The following is a 13,110-nucleotide window of genomic DNA, read 5'->3' as shown; positions in this document are numbered from 1 at the left end:
GGGACTGTCGCTCCCTTAACCACGTTGTTCTGTACCTCTTCCTCCTCCTGTTCTAATTCCCCTGTCTCAATATTATACGGACACTCGCGTCTCCAATGTCCCACCTCATTACACTGATGACACCTGGTTGTCCTTTTCAGTGTTGCGATATCTATTCTCGGTCTCGGTCTTTCTTCCTCATCTCTGTTCTGATTATTCTGTTTCTTTGCTGGCGTTCCTGTTCCCTGCTGCCGCTGTCCACCCTTTCCAGCTGCTTGCATCTGTACCAACATCAGCTTTTCCTTAAGCTTCTTTGCCTTCGAATCTATCTCATCGCTACAGTACCTTGCATATCTCAGAATCTCATCCAAAGGTTTGTTCTGCCAGCAAATTAAATGTTGTTGAATCATCAGGCTTATGTCTGGTCCCAATCCGAGAACAAACTTCGACACAAACTGTCCTATGTCTTTAGGATCCATTACGTCTAACCCACTGTACTGTTTAAATGCTTTCAGTAATCTCTCATAGAACTCGTGAACGGTCTCTTTAGGCTCCTGAGTTGTTCGATCTATCTTAACCCAGTCTATGTCCTGCACCGGCACTTTCTCTTTTAGCCATGTTATTACTCTCTCGTATTTTTCCATGACTCTGTCTGATGGACCGTTTGTCTGGGTATCTCTCGGAGGCTCACAAGTGGGCCATTCAATACTAAGTTTGCATGCCGTCCACAAATCTCCGGGTACTACGATATCGAACAAAGTGTTCAAATCGATCCACAGTACCTTAGAGATTTTCACGAATCTCTCTACCTGCTTGTACCACTCCACGGGGTTCTCTCTAAGCTTTGGGAAAGAATTAGTGAATGCCGCTAAATCCCCCCTACTCCAGGGTACATAAACGTAGTTTCCGTTCGCGATTTCTCGCAAAGGGAAAGCTTCCATTCGCATTAGGTCTGTATCCTGGGACTTCACAAGTGTACTCCGTCTGACAGATCCCCTCTTGGACCATTTTTCCTCCCATCTATCCAGATCTCTCCATATTCTAATACACATGATTAGTTCCCTTATGTGTACTCTTAGCCCAATCATTCTACGTTCATCTAGATCCCGATCCGTGCAATTCAGCCTATGGTTGGCCTGTAAGGCTTTTGTTCGTGACATGTCTATCATATACTTTTCTGCTAATTCGGATAACTTTTCATGAGCTGCCCTTGCTTTTCGAGTAACATCCTTAGATAAAAACAGTATTTCGTCTGGATCGTACAGCTCTAACCTTTCTATTGCCACTGTGCCGTCAATTATTTCATCCAAGTCTGATTTTAAACTCATTACATCTATGCGTCTTGCTTTTATTTCAGCTCTCAGTACGTCAGTCCTAGGTTGTTCTCTTACACCCCTCTCACCTCCACTATGCGCCCTACGCCTAAGCACAGGTGAGTTATGAGGAGTTTTTCCTCTATCTCTTTGTTCCCATCTCTCTAGATCCCAAGCTTTTCCATCTTCCCTTGGGGTATGGTGGAACAATGCTCCATCCCTCAACCCTACATTCCGTCTTTTTGGCTCGGTTTCTCCAGATACGAGATAGGATCCTCCGTGCTGTTCTAATCCACTGTAACTCGCTTGCTGTCTAGTGTCACTCAACAAACGATAAGGACCTTCATGGCCCTCCATGCTCCCGCGATCTCGTTCGTGATCACCGGATGTATGGCGAGACGTTTCGCGACTCCCTATATTCTCATGACTTCGTTCTTGATCACCGGACGCATGGCGAGACCCTTCGCGACTCTCCATGTTCCCGTGATTCCGTCCGTAATCACCGGAGGCATGTCGAGACGTTTCACGACTCTCCATGTTCCCGTGATTCCAATGTTGCACATTCTCATCCGGGGTATGGTGTGTGCATCTGAAAGTATTTCGGTACTCCTGCGTCCTTCGTTCTCCCTCACTAAAGGTGACGCGAGGCACTTCCCCACACCCTGTACTCCTGTCGTTGCACGTTTGCCTATTGCCACTGGTAGTAGGGCAAGTATCTCTCCTGCTTCCTTGACTCCCTCTCTCCCACTCCGGGCTGCTTTCGCCAGCTCCACAATGAGAGAGGATCTTGTTATCCTGGTCTCTCCACTCTGCTCCTGTTTCTAAACTTTTATTCCGAGTCTCTTCGGCAGTATCCCATTCTTTCAGGTATTCCCTTAATTCCTTATAGGATTTCGGTTTCGGTCCCCTCAAATCCATTGATCCTCTTTGACCCCCTTGTTCTATCCAGGGACCCGTTGCGGAATCTAGTGGGGTACTCCGACTCACTGGTGCTAGTATCTGCCTCTGAGGATTTATCGTATTATTCCTACTCTCCATCTCTGCCCTTTCCCTGTCCCATCTTGCCTGTTCCTCCTGCTGGACCCCCTCTGGGTTATAGATTGACACTATAGGGCCTATGGTAACAGGTACTTGTAGAGCGTCTGGCATTTGATACGATCTTGCATGCTGTGTTTCTGGCACCTTCTGGACCACGAATCTTCCTACTACTCTCTGTTCGGAACTAGATTGAAGTACTTCCTCACCTTTCTTGGTATCCCACTCTGTTACTGGGATCGATTTATATTCCCCCCATCTAGCTCCGTCCTCTTGCTGTAGTACGGGACTTGCGACTTCGCTGTTGTACGGAGGTGGTCTATCTGTTAATAGCCTCTCTATCAGATCCTCCTCTGTCTCGCTATCCTCATCTTCCTCTAGAGGTTTCTTTTCTCCCGTAGCTTCTATCATGGTGAACAGTTTGTCTGCTTCTATCTTTTGCACTCTCCACTTCTTAGCTTCCTCATCCCATTTCGCATCCTGCACTGCCTTTACTGATCGTCTCACTCTTTCTTGGCGCCTCTTTAAATTTCTTTCGTGTGCTGCTCTAAACCATGCACTAAGTGCTTCGAACTGTGTTGGCCTCGGTAGAGGTCTCGCTGCAAGCATTACTGCTTTTAGTTGGTTCAACACTTCTAGCTTAAATGTTCCGAATCTCGGAAACGTCAGTTCCTTATTCCCTTCTGTTAGCCTATTCCACTCGGAGATCCACATTATTGAGTGTAAGCCTACATTTACTGCCATATGATAAGCTGGTGTGCCTTCTGGTGGAGCTTCTTCTCCAGCATATAAGTTTCTTCTATTTCTCTTAAAGATTGCCCTTAAACTCTTAAAGCACTTCATTTTTGATAATCTACGATTTTCCTTATTAATTCTCTTCCTTATGTTTATGTCCCGATGACAACTACCAATCCCTGTGCGACTCTCAATAATCAGCCTATCCCAACGCTGTTCTACGCTAACCGACCAATCTCAGCGCCACTCTACGCTGACGTCACTTGTCCCCTCTGCAGCAGTTTCCTTTGTTTCTCAACTCGTCTCACGGTCTTACATGCGTTTCATTCATACACCGAAAAATGACTACTTCCGTCCAAGCGATCACTTTTCTCTGACTGTACGGCCACAGTCTAACTGTAATTGTCACCTCAACTGGCGAGACGTCTTCCTCTTACGGTCAGACGCTCACCTTAACTGATAGGTTACTTACACACAGTAAACGTACGACCAGCGTCCGTTACTCATACACTCACTCAAACGCTCCCCCTATCATCGGTCTGCGGGCGATCAATGGTACCTCATGACCCCCTTTAAATGGTAGACAAATTACTCTGGGTGTTCGATACACCCGAACCACTTAAGCCCTCTCTGGACATAAGATTTTATCCGGTTGCGCGCGCTCACAACCTTCCCTCAATCACACTACAGGCATTCAACTCCGCTTGACATTACAACACAGGAACAACATAAAACACCGCAATCTTACAACGCATGACCCTTATACTCACTCTCGACCGACTCTGCTGCTTTTCTCTCGACGCACCGTCAGCACCGTCTTCGGTAGGGATTCTTCTTCTGGTCGTCGATGACTAGGGACCTTGGGGTAATCTAAACCTGACCTAGGTTGTCTTCCTCAAGAAGAAAACCATCTTTCTCTGCTACCAACTGCGGGGAATGAGATTTTAATATCTTTTATGATCAATTTGATAACTTATCTCATTCGTCGATTTTGGATCGGTTGTTATCTGTCATTGAGTAAAAGACAGCCCCTGCATAGGTTAGATAAACCCCATAAACTGACGCAACTCTGAAGAACCACTTACAACTGATGAAGTTTAAAAGGTTTAATATAAAATTAAGAAAAGTTGCAAATACAATCCTCTCAGGATAAAATTCAGCAAATATACAGGAACTAGAAGGAACATGTATTCCCTAAAGAACCTTAATCTATAAACGAATACAATTAAAGTCAGCTCCAGAATCAACAAATTAAAAGCATAGATATGATGTGGTTCCGTTGCGTCATCTACAAAAGAAAGAAATACAAGTTAAATCTGTCCCTACTCTATACTAGGTGACATCCCTACTTCGCAAGTTTCTAGTACCCTAAAAGGTGTCAGCAGTTTGACTCCCTAAGAAGTTCAAACTCTCTTAGCCTCTAAAGGTAACTTAAGTTTAAGAAGCAGTACCCTCTCTGCCTACCCATCCGATCTCTAAGGGTCCTCGGCCTACTGCTCTCTTGCGCTCTGATCTCTCTCAGCGCATCTGCTCAAGTCATCTGCTCTTCCTAACTTCGCTCTCGCTGTTCTCGCTATCTTCTCCCCGGGGTGCTGTCCCTAAAATACACAATCACAGTGTGGGTGGAACGCCCCTTCGACGCCCACCACGGACTTTCCCCATGATGTCATTTTCTAGCTCTTTCCATGGCTTCGTCTCTTCGCGTCGTCCGTTAAGTTGACCTTTCTCCTTAGACGCCATCTTCGTCTTCTTGCTGGTGACTTCATTCGACTTTACCTTTGACACTTTCGGAGCAAAATCTATCACCTTATCAGAACTTTACTCTTTACGACTATATACGTAACCTTTCTTGGTCTTGTGAATGGTCATTTCAAAACAAGACTCAAATTCCAAGCGTCTCCTCTCATGTTTAGGCAATAAACTTCGTCCGACATTTGTCACCTTAAATCTAACAAGAACTAGACTCTTTGGCTCGCACATTCAAGTGAAGGCTATTCACGACTCCTGTGAGCCCACTAAATTACCAACAGCGGACTACACTCCTGCGAACCCTTGGTCAGTCAGGTTATAATCACAAATGACCTAAAACTCTTCTAACATTCCTACAAACTTCTTCTACACAGTATAACCTTTAACATATATTTATATATGATCGCATTTAGCAAATCCCTTGCTTATATGTGAATACATTTTCCATAGAATACAAATTACATAGAATATAATTTTATTTTCTCATTTGTTACATCGTTATATATATGCTCTCTGCACATTTCTCCATGTTACATTTCTCGCCGTTTCTGCATTTAAAGTTACACACGTACATGAATTCTACTTTGCACGTTCTTCTATTCGTGAGCATTTCTACACATTTCTACATTAGCCCACTACGTATACGGGCCTTCTAAATCTAATGCATTTTCAAGAGTAAATACAGTTACATTTCCTATATTACTTTGGTCACATCTGTTAACCTTATGCTATAAGCGTCAACTTCACGTTCGATATACATTTCATTCCTACGTTTATACAATATGCTTGTAAATATGACTCGGATATATACGTTTTATTCAAATTGCGCTCTCTCACTTTTAGCAATGCTGTAAACAATTTGATTATTTTTTCCCGTGATAAACAGGGCCAGACTGGGAACCACAACCGGCCCTGGCAAAGTTGTCGGCCACCCCCCCTAACCCACTCGGGAGGGGGGGAATGGGGGGGGGGGGATTTGGAGGTGCAGTCGAGCTCTTTGCCGGGGCCAGTTTTCGTCCGTTTTTGGTACAGGGCCAATTTTGCAGCCCAAAACCGGCCCCCACCCGTGCAGCGCACAGGGGGATTGCCCGGTGCCCGCTATGGCCAGTCCGGCCCTGGTGATAAATGTCCTGCCTCAATGAATAGTTGCAACTCTTGTCAAGGTAAACCCTCAAAACTACTAAATTAACCTGAGCTCAAACCCTTGCAAGCTATGACCCAGCGTGGACCGGTTTAACTTAGGGCAATGTATGAAGTATTTATTCAGTATCAAAGTAGTAATAAAGTCCAAGCACCAAGCAATACAAATTCCAAACTGAATTAGAAAACAGAGTAAAAATGAATTTACAGAATGATACAAAAATAGCAAAAATCAAATAGGGGAATCAGGGAGATGACTGTTTAAAGTTTTATGTAGAAATAGTGGCAAACAGCTCAAAGAGCTAATGATAACTCATGGAAGTGGTAGACTGGGACCAGTGCGCAATTTGAGGCTGACAGCAATTGAGCCCTCGTCACAAAGTTTCCAAGCTTTTTTCTGGTGCCTGAACAACCACAGGAGTACTCTTCTAAGGACCCAAAACCCAAGTAGAGGTAATATACAGACTCTCAGAGTATCAGGCAGAAGCCAACAACAAAATCCAGTCCAAGTCCAGTTGTCAGTGGTTAGCTCTGCACTTTAGGAAAAATACCCATTAAAGCGTGTTGTGTCTGTGGAGCCACCTAGGAAGTCATTCACCTGTCCCTTGTAGTCTACGTATTTGTCATGGGTACAAGAAGGAGCAGGTATAGTCCTTTAAGGTCCTCTCAAGATACTGACAGCACATTCAGTCTTCTTCCATTCTTTCACAGGTCCAGAAAAGGTTCTGATGGGGGTGCTCTTTTGGTGGAAACACATTTATGCCTGGCACAAGCAAATGGTTGGGGATGACTTCTGACAATGCTCTAAACACTGTGGTATAAGTTCCTGAGGGCAACCCTATTCCCTTTTTCAGAAGTACATGTATGTCTTACTGTAAACAGACTTAAAGGGTCATGTGTCAAGGCATTTTTAAGATGGCGAAAGACTTTGGCCTCACTACACTTGGTATTGAGCGTTGTGGGTGTGTAAGGGAGTCCTGCCACATCCAACCATTAAATCCAGTTTGAAGCAGGTCCTGTATCCACTACACACTATGAGGCAGACGTCTGGTAGGACAAAGACAGGATCTTACAACACAAATACAGGAGATGCGCAAAAAGTGTCCTGGCATCCTCTTTTCTACCTTTCAAGTGGATCTAAGTGTTATATTTTGCTCAAACAAACCTGTCATAAAGGATTTGACTATGTGGTGGGAACAGAATGCTTACAACCTGCAGTATGAAGGTTCTGTAGATCTCAGTTGAGTCATCCCTGCCCATTCATGTCACCCTTTTATGTAGCTCATGTGTGGAATTTAGCTGCTCACTCAAGGCTGAGCATAGGCTGGGAGCTGGCAGAGGCTAATGCTAATTAGCCATCTGAAAACTAAGACAGGTAAAAGGTAACTTTCTAAAAGTTACTTTTTCTTATTACCCATTACAAATGTGACTTTTCCATTGAGTTGGATTTGTAATTAGTATTAAAATAGTGGTTTAATTATGTTCCTAGCTAGTCCCTTTCCAGAATTAGCAATATTAGTATTTCAATCAGCACTTCTAAGTAGGGCAGTGAGGCCTGCCACAGTGAAGATCTCTAAACCTTATCACTCTAGAAATATTGTATTATAAGTTTGTAAATGTCCCACTTTCAAATAACATACATCCTGCCCTGTGGGCTACAAGCCCTACTCGAGGGCGGCTTACTAATATTTAAAAGGGAGGTTTTACCATCCAAAAAGGGATATTTTGACGTGTCACACTGCAGGTTTTACACTGTCAGGCTACGCAAGTTAGTCTGTTTCCATGACTACATTGCTACTGTAGTGGATGGCACAATAAGTGCCACAGTCCACAAGTGGTGTCTAACTTTCAGCCCCAGGTACGCCTATTTCCATGACTACATTGCTACTGTAGTGGATGGCACAATAAGTGCCACAGTCCACAAGTGGTGTCTAACTTTCAGCCCCAAGGAACGCCTATTTAAAGTCGTCCTCTTCCGCGCAGCGGGAACGCGCAGTGGGACGCCGTCGCTTAGCCGGAGTCGTGCCTGAGTCCTGCCCGTCTGCGCCCGTCCGCGCTAAGGACGCGCAGGGCGCAGCGGGCACCTGGGGTTCTTGAGAGTTGGTCTCAGCTCTCGTTACCATGCTGGTGTACTCTGGCGACACTCTGCGGGGCATAGGTCGTTCATTTGTGAGTTGTACCCTTCCCCCTATACACCCACTAGTGGGCCCCTATCACTGTGCGTGTGGAAGGTGGTCTTTGGATCCCCCTACCATGAGCTCACACGAAAATCTTACGGTTGCCCTTAGTAGGAACCGCGCCGAGCATTCCCTTCGCATCTTCAGCCTGAATGCCAGGTCTCTGGTGCAGCATTATCAGGCCGTGTTCGACCTGATACAGGAAGAGGCCCCGGACATCGTAGCCATCACCGAGACGTGGTTGAAGGATGACGATGTGGCCATTATCAACTTGGCTTTCCCCTCTGATTTTTCGGTTTTTACCCTTAATCGATCTACTAGGGGAGGAGGTATTGCGTTGGCCATGCGACCTGGCCTCACTGGTAGTTGGTCTGGTCTGACCATTGCGGGATGTGAAAGTGCGGTGTTTAAGATCTCGGTCACCCCACATTTCACACTCTCGGGGATGGTGGTTTATCGCCCCCCTGGTAGTGATGTGGCGTTTAGAGCGGCCTTCCCCGACATGGTTAGTTCCTTGGTGGTAGGCTGCTCCAATTTCTCGATCTTGGGAGACTTCAATTTACATTTTGAGAACCTTACCACCCCCTCGGTTACCGGTATTCTTGCTGACCTGGAGGCCCTTCAACTGGTGCAAATGGTTCGACAGCCTACCCATACAGGCGGCCATACCTTAGATCCTTTTTTCACCAATTTGGCAGATGCTGCTGTCTCTGCCGTTACACCTCTTGGCTGGACGGACCACTCTTTGGTTACCATCTGTACCCCTTTGCCGGGAATGATTACAATTCCCCCGGCAAAGCTGGTTACAAGGCGGCAATGGAGTAAATTACGGCTGAAGGACTTACATCGTGTCCTCGCCGAGGAGCCTTTAGAACCTCCGATGTTGGTTGATTCAGGTTACGAGAAGTTCTGCTCCTGGATCTCCAAGGCGCTTGACGCCCTTATTCCAATTACCGCTTGTAAAGTCAGCTCCAGGGACTCTAGTCCGTGGTACGATGGCGCCTTACGTACACTCAAGGGTAGTTGTAGACGAGCAGAGAGGGCTTGGCAGAAGGCGTACGATAGCGGGAAAAAAGCTATTTATCTCGCCTCCGTCAAAATATACCATCGGGCTGTTTGCCGAACTCGGGCAGCTTATTACGCTACTGCATTCGGCAACAGCTCCAACCCCTCTAAAACCATCTTTAAAGTGATGAAGGATCTTTTGGCAAAGCGTGCCTGTATTATGACGACTGGGTCCACCACTCACTGTGAGGCTCTTGCTCGTTTTTTTCTGGAAAAGGTCCAAAACATCTATCGGACGTTCCCTTGTACAGGGCCTCCGGTTAAGCCCCCGATCAACATCTATGGAGTTTCCACCTTGCACGTGCTGCCCCCGCTGACATCAGAGGGGTTTGACCTTCTGGCTCTGCAGGTCAAATCAGGGTCCCCTGCTGATCCGCTTACAGCGACCCTTTTTAGAGAGCAGTCGTTCGTGGGACGGGCCGTGGTTCACTCCTTGATTAACATCTCGTTGGAATCAAGCACGGTACCCGCTAGCTGGAAGCGGGCAGTGGTTTCTCCCATTTTGAAGAAGCCGTCCCTGGATCCAGATAAACCCGAAAACTACCGGCCCATCTCCTTACTTCCGTGGCCGACCAAAGTGTTGGAGGCCCATGTCAACAAAGTTCTTTCGGCTCACCTTATCCATGCTAACATCTTGGATCCCACCCAGAATGGGTTCCGTGCTGGACACAGCACGGAGACCGCCCTCCTCTCCATGGCTGAACACCTTCGCACGGTGATGGATGCGGGACAGACAGCAGCGCTCGTCTTATTGGACCTGAGCGCCGCGTTTGATACTGTTTCGCATCCTATCCTGTTGCATCGCCTGGAGGAGATTGGGCTGGGTGGACCTGCCCTCCAGTGGTTCCGGTCTTTTCTAGTCGATCGTTTCTTTAGCGTTGCCGTCCCACCGTTCCAGTCCCAATTCCATCCTTTGAAACAAGGGGTGCCGCAAGGATCCTCGCTGAGCCCCACGTTGTTTAATCTCTACGTGAGACCGCTGGCTGAGGTCGTCAAGAAATGGGGCATGACTATGGTCTCATATGCTGACGACACTCAGCTAGCGGTTACGATCAGCGGGGATGCGGACCGGGATGCCCCCAGGTTTCAGAGTGGACTTAGGGCGGTGGCGAGCTGGATGAAGAACAACTGTCTCCAGCTCAACGCTAAGAAAACAGAGATCATGATCGTCGGCAAGAGATCGGAGCTATGGGGGGACAGGTGGTGGCCTACGGAGCTGGGGCCGGCCCCCCTTCCGGTCACGGAATTAAAGAACTTAGGAGTATGGATGGATCCCTCCCTCAGCTATGTAGGCCACACGAAGAAAACCGCGGCCTGTTGCTTTGGTATCTTACGGTCCCTTCGCCCTGTACTGAAGTTCTTTGACCATCGCACCAGGCAGCTGATAGTCCAGGCTACAGTGTTATCTCGCCTGGACTATGCCAGCTCTCTTCTTGTAGGGTCCAATGTGGCTGAGGTTACCCGCCTCCAACGCGTCCAGAACGCTGCGGCGAGAGCTATTGTTGGCCTACCCCGTACTTGTTCTGTCTCCAACACATTGAGATCACTGCACTGGTTGCCTATCAGGGCCAGAATTCAGTTTAAAGTGCTGTGTATAGCGTTCAAGATTTTGAGGGGGGTAGGTCTCCCAATTCTTGCGGACCTTCTGTCTTGGTATGTACCTACTCGGCCCCTGAGATCCTTGGGTCATGCACTTACTGTGATTCCCCGATACAGACTGTGTCGGGTCGGTGGCCGTTCTTTCCGGGTCAGAGCAGCCGAGCTCTGGAACTCCCTTCCTGTAGAGATGCGGCTGTTAGACGATCTTTTAGTCTTTCGTAAAGTCTTAAAAACCTTTTTGTTTTAATAAATCACTTCCCTCCTTTCTGTTATGTTTCCTGTGATGTTGCATTTTTACCTGCCATGCGCCTGGACGCCCCTTAGCTGGGGCAGCAGTGCGCATTACAAATGTATGTAACATAACATAACATAACAGGTGTACTTTCTACGCCATGTAATAGATTTGTACATGCAAGATGAAGGTGCCACTGGTGAGAAAGTCAATTTAACCCTGTTTAAAGGGGAACAGAGACACTTTATTCTTGGTTAGCAGGGATAAAATGCACACAGTTCTAAAGACAGAAAAAATAGGGTCCAGAAAATTGCAGAAAATATATGGTGACCACTGAGAAAGGGTGAGTTTCCTACAAATGCTATTTGTGAGTACTATTTACACTGCTTAGGATACTTACATGTAGAACGAAGACAGGGAACTTTCAAATATGCCTTTAAATGTTCTTGCCATTACACCTTGAGATATTTTCAGTTGAAATAGTATGCAAATAAAAGACAATAATACAGTTGTTTTGCATATATTTTAATTTTAGAGCGAAGAAGGAATGGAAGCAAATAGAAGAAGATGTGTATATGTAAATTACAGCAAAGTGTGCCTTTTACAGTCATAGAGAAAATACAGCGATAAATTGGAGGATTCATGAGTGCATTAATGTACTCGCACTTGAGACAGAAGTGGCAGTTCAGAAAATGAGGGTATGGAGAGAGCAGCTGACACTACATACGAGAGATAAAATTACTTTGGAGTGTGCTGCAATAAAAAAATGAAATGTGTGTTTCTGGATTCTTAAAGTAATTAAACCCTTGAAGTATTTAAAGGCATTTTTGCATTCTGTACCACCTAAAGAGGTAGGCATCTGGCCAATAACACCATTCAAATGGCCTGGGCATTTTATAAAATAGTGATTACTCCTTTTTTTAGGTCTCGCATAGGCAGCGGATGCGATGCATGCACTATCTCTTCAAGACATTCTGTATTTACAATGTGGGCTTCAAGCACCTTCCATTTTGTTTCATTGGTTCCCCTTACTGCCTTTCGTAAATGCCTATTTTTGTTTGGTGAATATGCTTATTAGTCTCTCCTTTTGGTGTTTTGGAACCTCCCATGTAACACGCCCCTGTTACATGTCTCATTTTGCTCCTGGTTATTGTGGTCCGTTTCGTGGACTATTTTTTTGGTGCCTTTGCTCGTGTTCTTGGAATGCTGTTTGCTGGCTTTCCAAGGCAAATGTGCGCAACTGATGTTTGCAACCATTGTTACTGGTTTCCCCTCTCACCCACTGTTTCTCCGTGTGCTGTCCCCTTTGCACCACCTTCAACCCCACTCTTGTTCCCTCCCCACCACCCTCCTTGCATCTTCTAATTGCCTATTCTCATTCCTTCCACTACCAAAACAGTTCCCACATTTGTACCCCCTTATCTCCTTTTTCTCCATCGCCCAGTGTCTCTGTATACCTCATTTACTCCATGGTTCTTTTTTCCATTTCCAATCTCTCTGCACCTCATCTACTTCTCCTATCTTTAAACTCTGCTATCTTCCCCTCCTCTCTGCCTACATCTATTTTTAACTGGGCAACTCTCTCCTCTGCTCCCTCAATTTCTTCTCCATTCATTCGGTTGCACCCCTTTTTGCTCTACACCCGCCTCTGTGTGCCCACTGTCTGTGGGCACTCCTTTCACCTGCGCCCTCTCTCTTGCATGTCTTCCCCCCGGTGGGCTCCAGGGCATCCCCCTCGGGGGCTGCTCCCTCCTGGGTTATGGGAGCCAGGGGGCCGGCTTCATGTGCCCCCTGCCCCTTCTCTCTAAAGCAGGGATCTGGGCTATAATCTCAGGCTCAAGATTCTTCTCAACACCCTCCTTGGCTGCCATGGACCTAGTGGTAGCACATGCCCTTTCAGGCAGACCCAACATTTGCAAGTGAGCTCTCCTCTCCACCGTAGCCCACGGGGAGTTCTCTAAATCATTTCTCAACAGACAGTCTACAGGCATGGGGTGGGGGCTGTTCTGTCACAGGTAAATGAGGAGGGACTGGACCAACCTGTAGCCTTCATCAGTAGGAGGTTACTCCCCGGGAACAAAGGTGG

At 46.6% G+C, this 13,110-nt stretch overlaps 1 protein-coding gene across 1 annotated transcript in view; it reads left to right on the top strand.

Annotated features, from left to right (window-relative positions):
- ZC3H11D (zinc finger CCCH-type containing 11D) overlaps window positions 1-6,748 on the top strand; it is a 194,178-nt gene extending 187,430 nt beyond the window's left edge. Inside the window, exon 16 of the mRNA XM_086931116.1 lies at window positions 6,663-6,748. Coding sequence (XP_086787242.1) covers window positions 6,663-6,748 — 86 coding nt within the window. The remainder of the gene's footprint in view (window positions 1-6,662) is intronic.
- Window positions 6,749-13,110: the final 6,362 nt, after the last annotated feature.

This window comes from Lissotriton vulgaris, chromosome 1_1 (assembly GCF_964263255.1).
Source record: "Lissotriton vulgaris chromosome 1_1, aLisVul1.2, whole genome shotgun sequence".
Taxonomy (NCBI): Eukaryota; Metazoa; Chordata; class Amphibia; order Caudata; family Salamandridae; genus Lissotriton; species Lissotriton vulgaris.
Note: the sequence above shows the minus strand (reverse complement) of the source record. Positions and strands in the feature narration are given on the sequence as shown.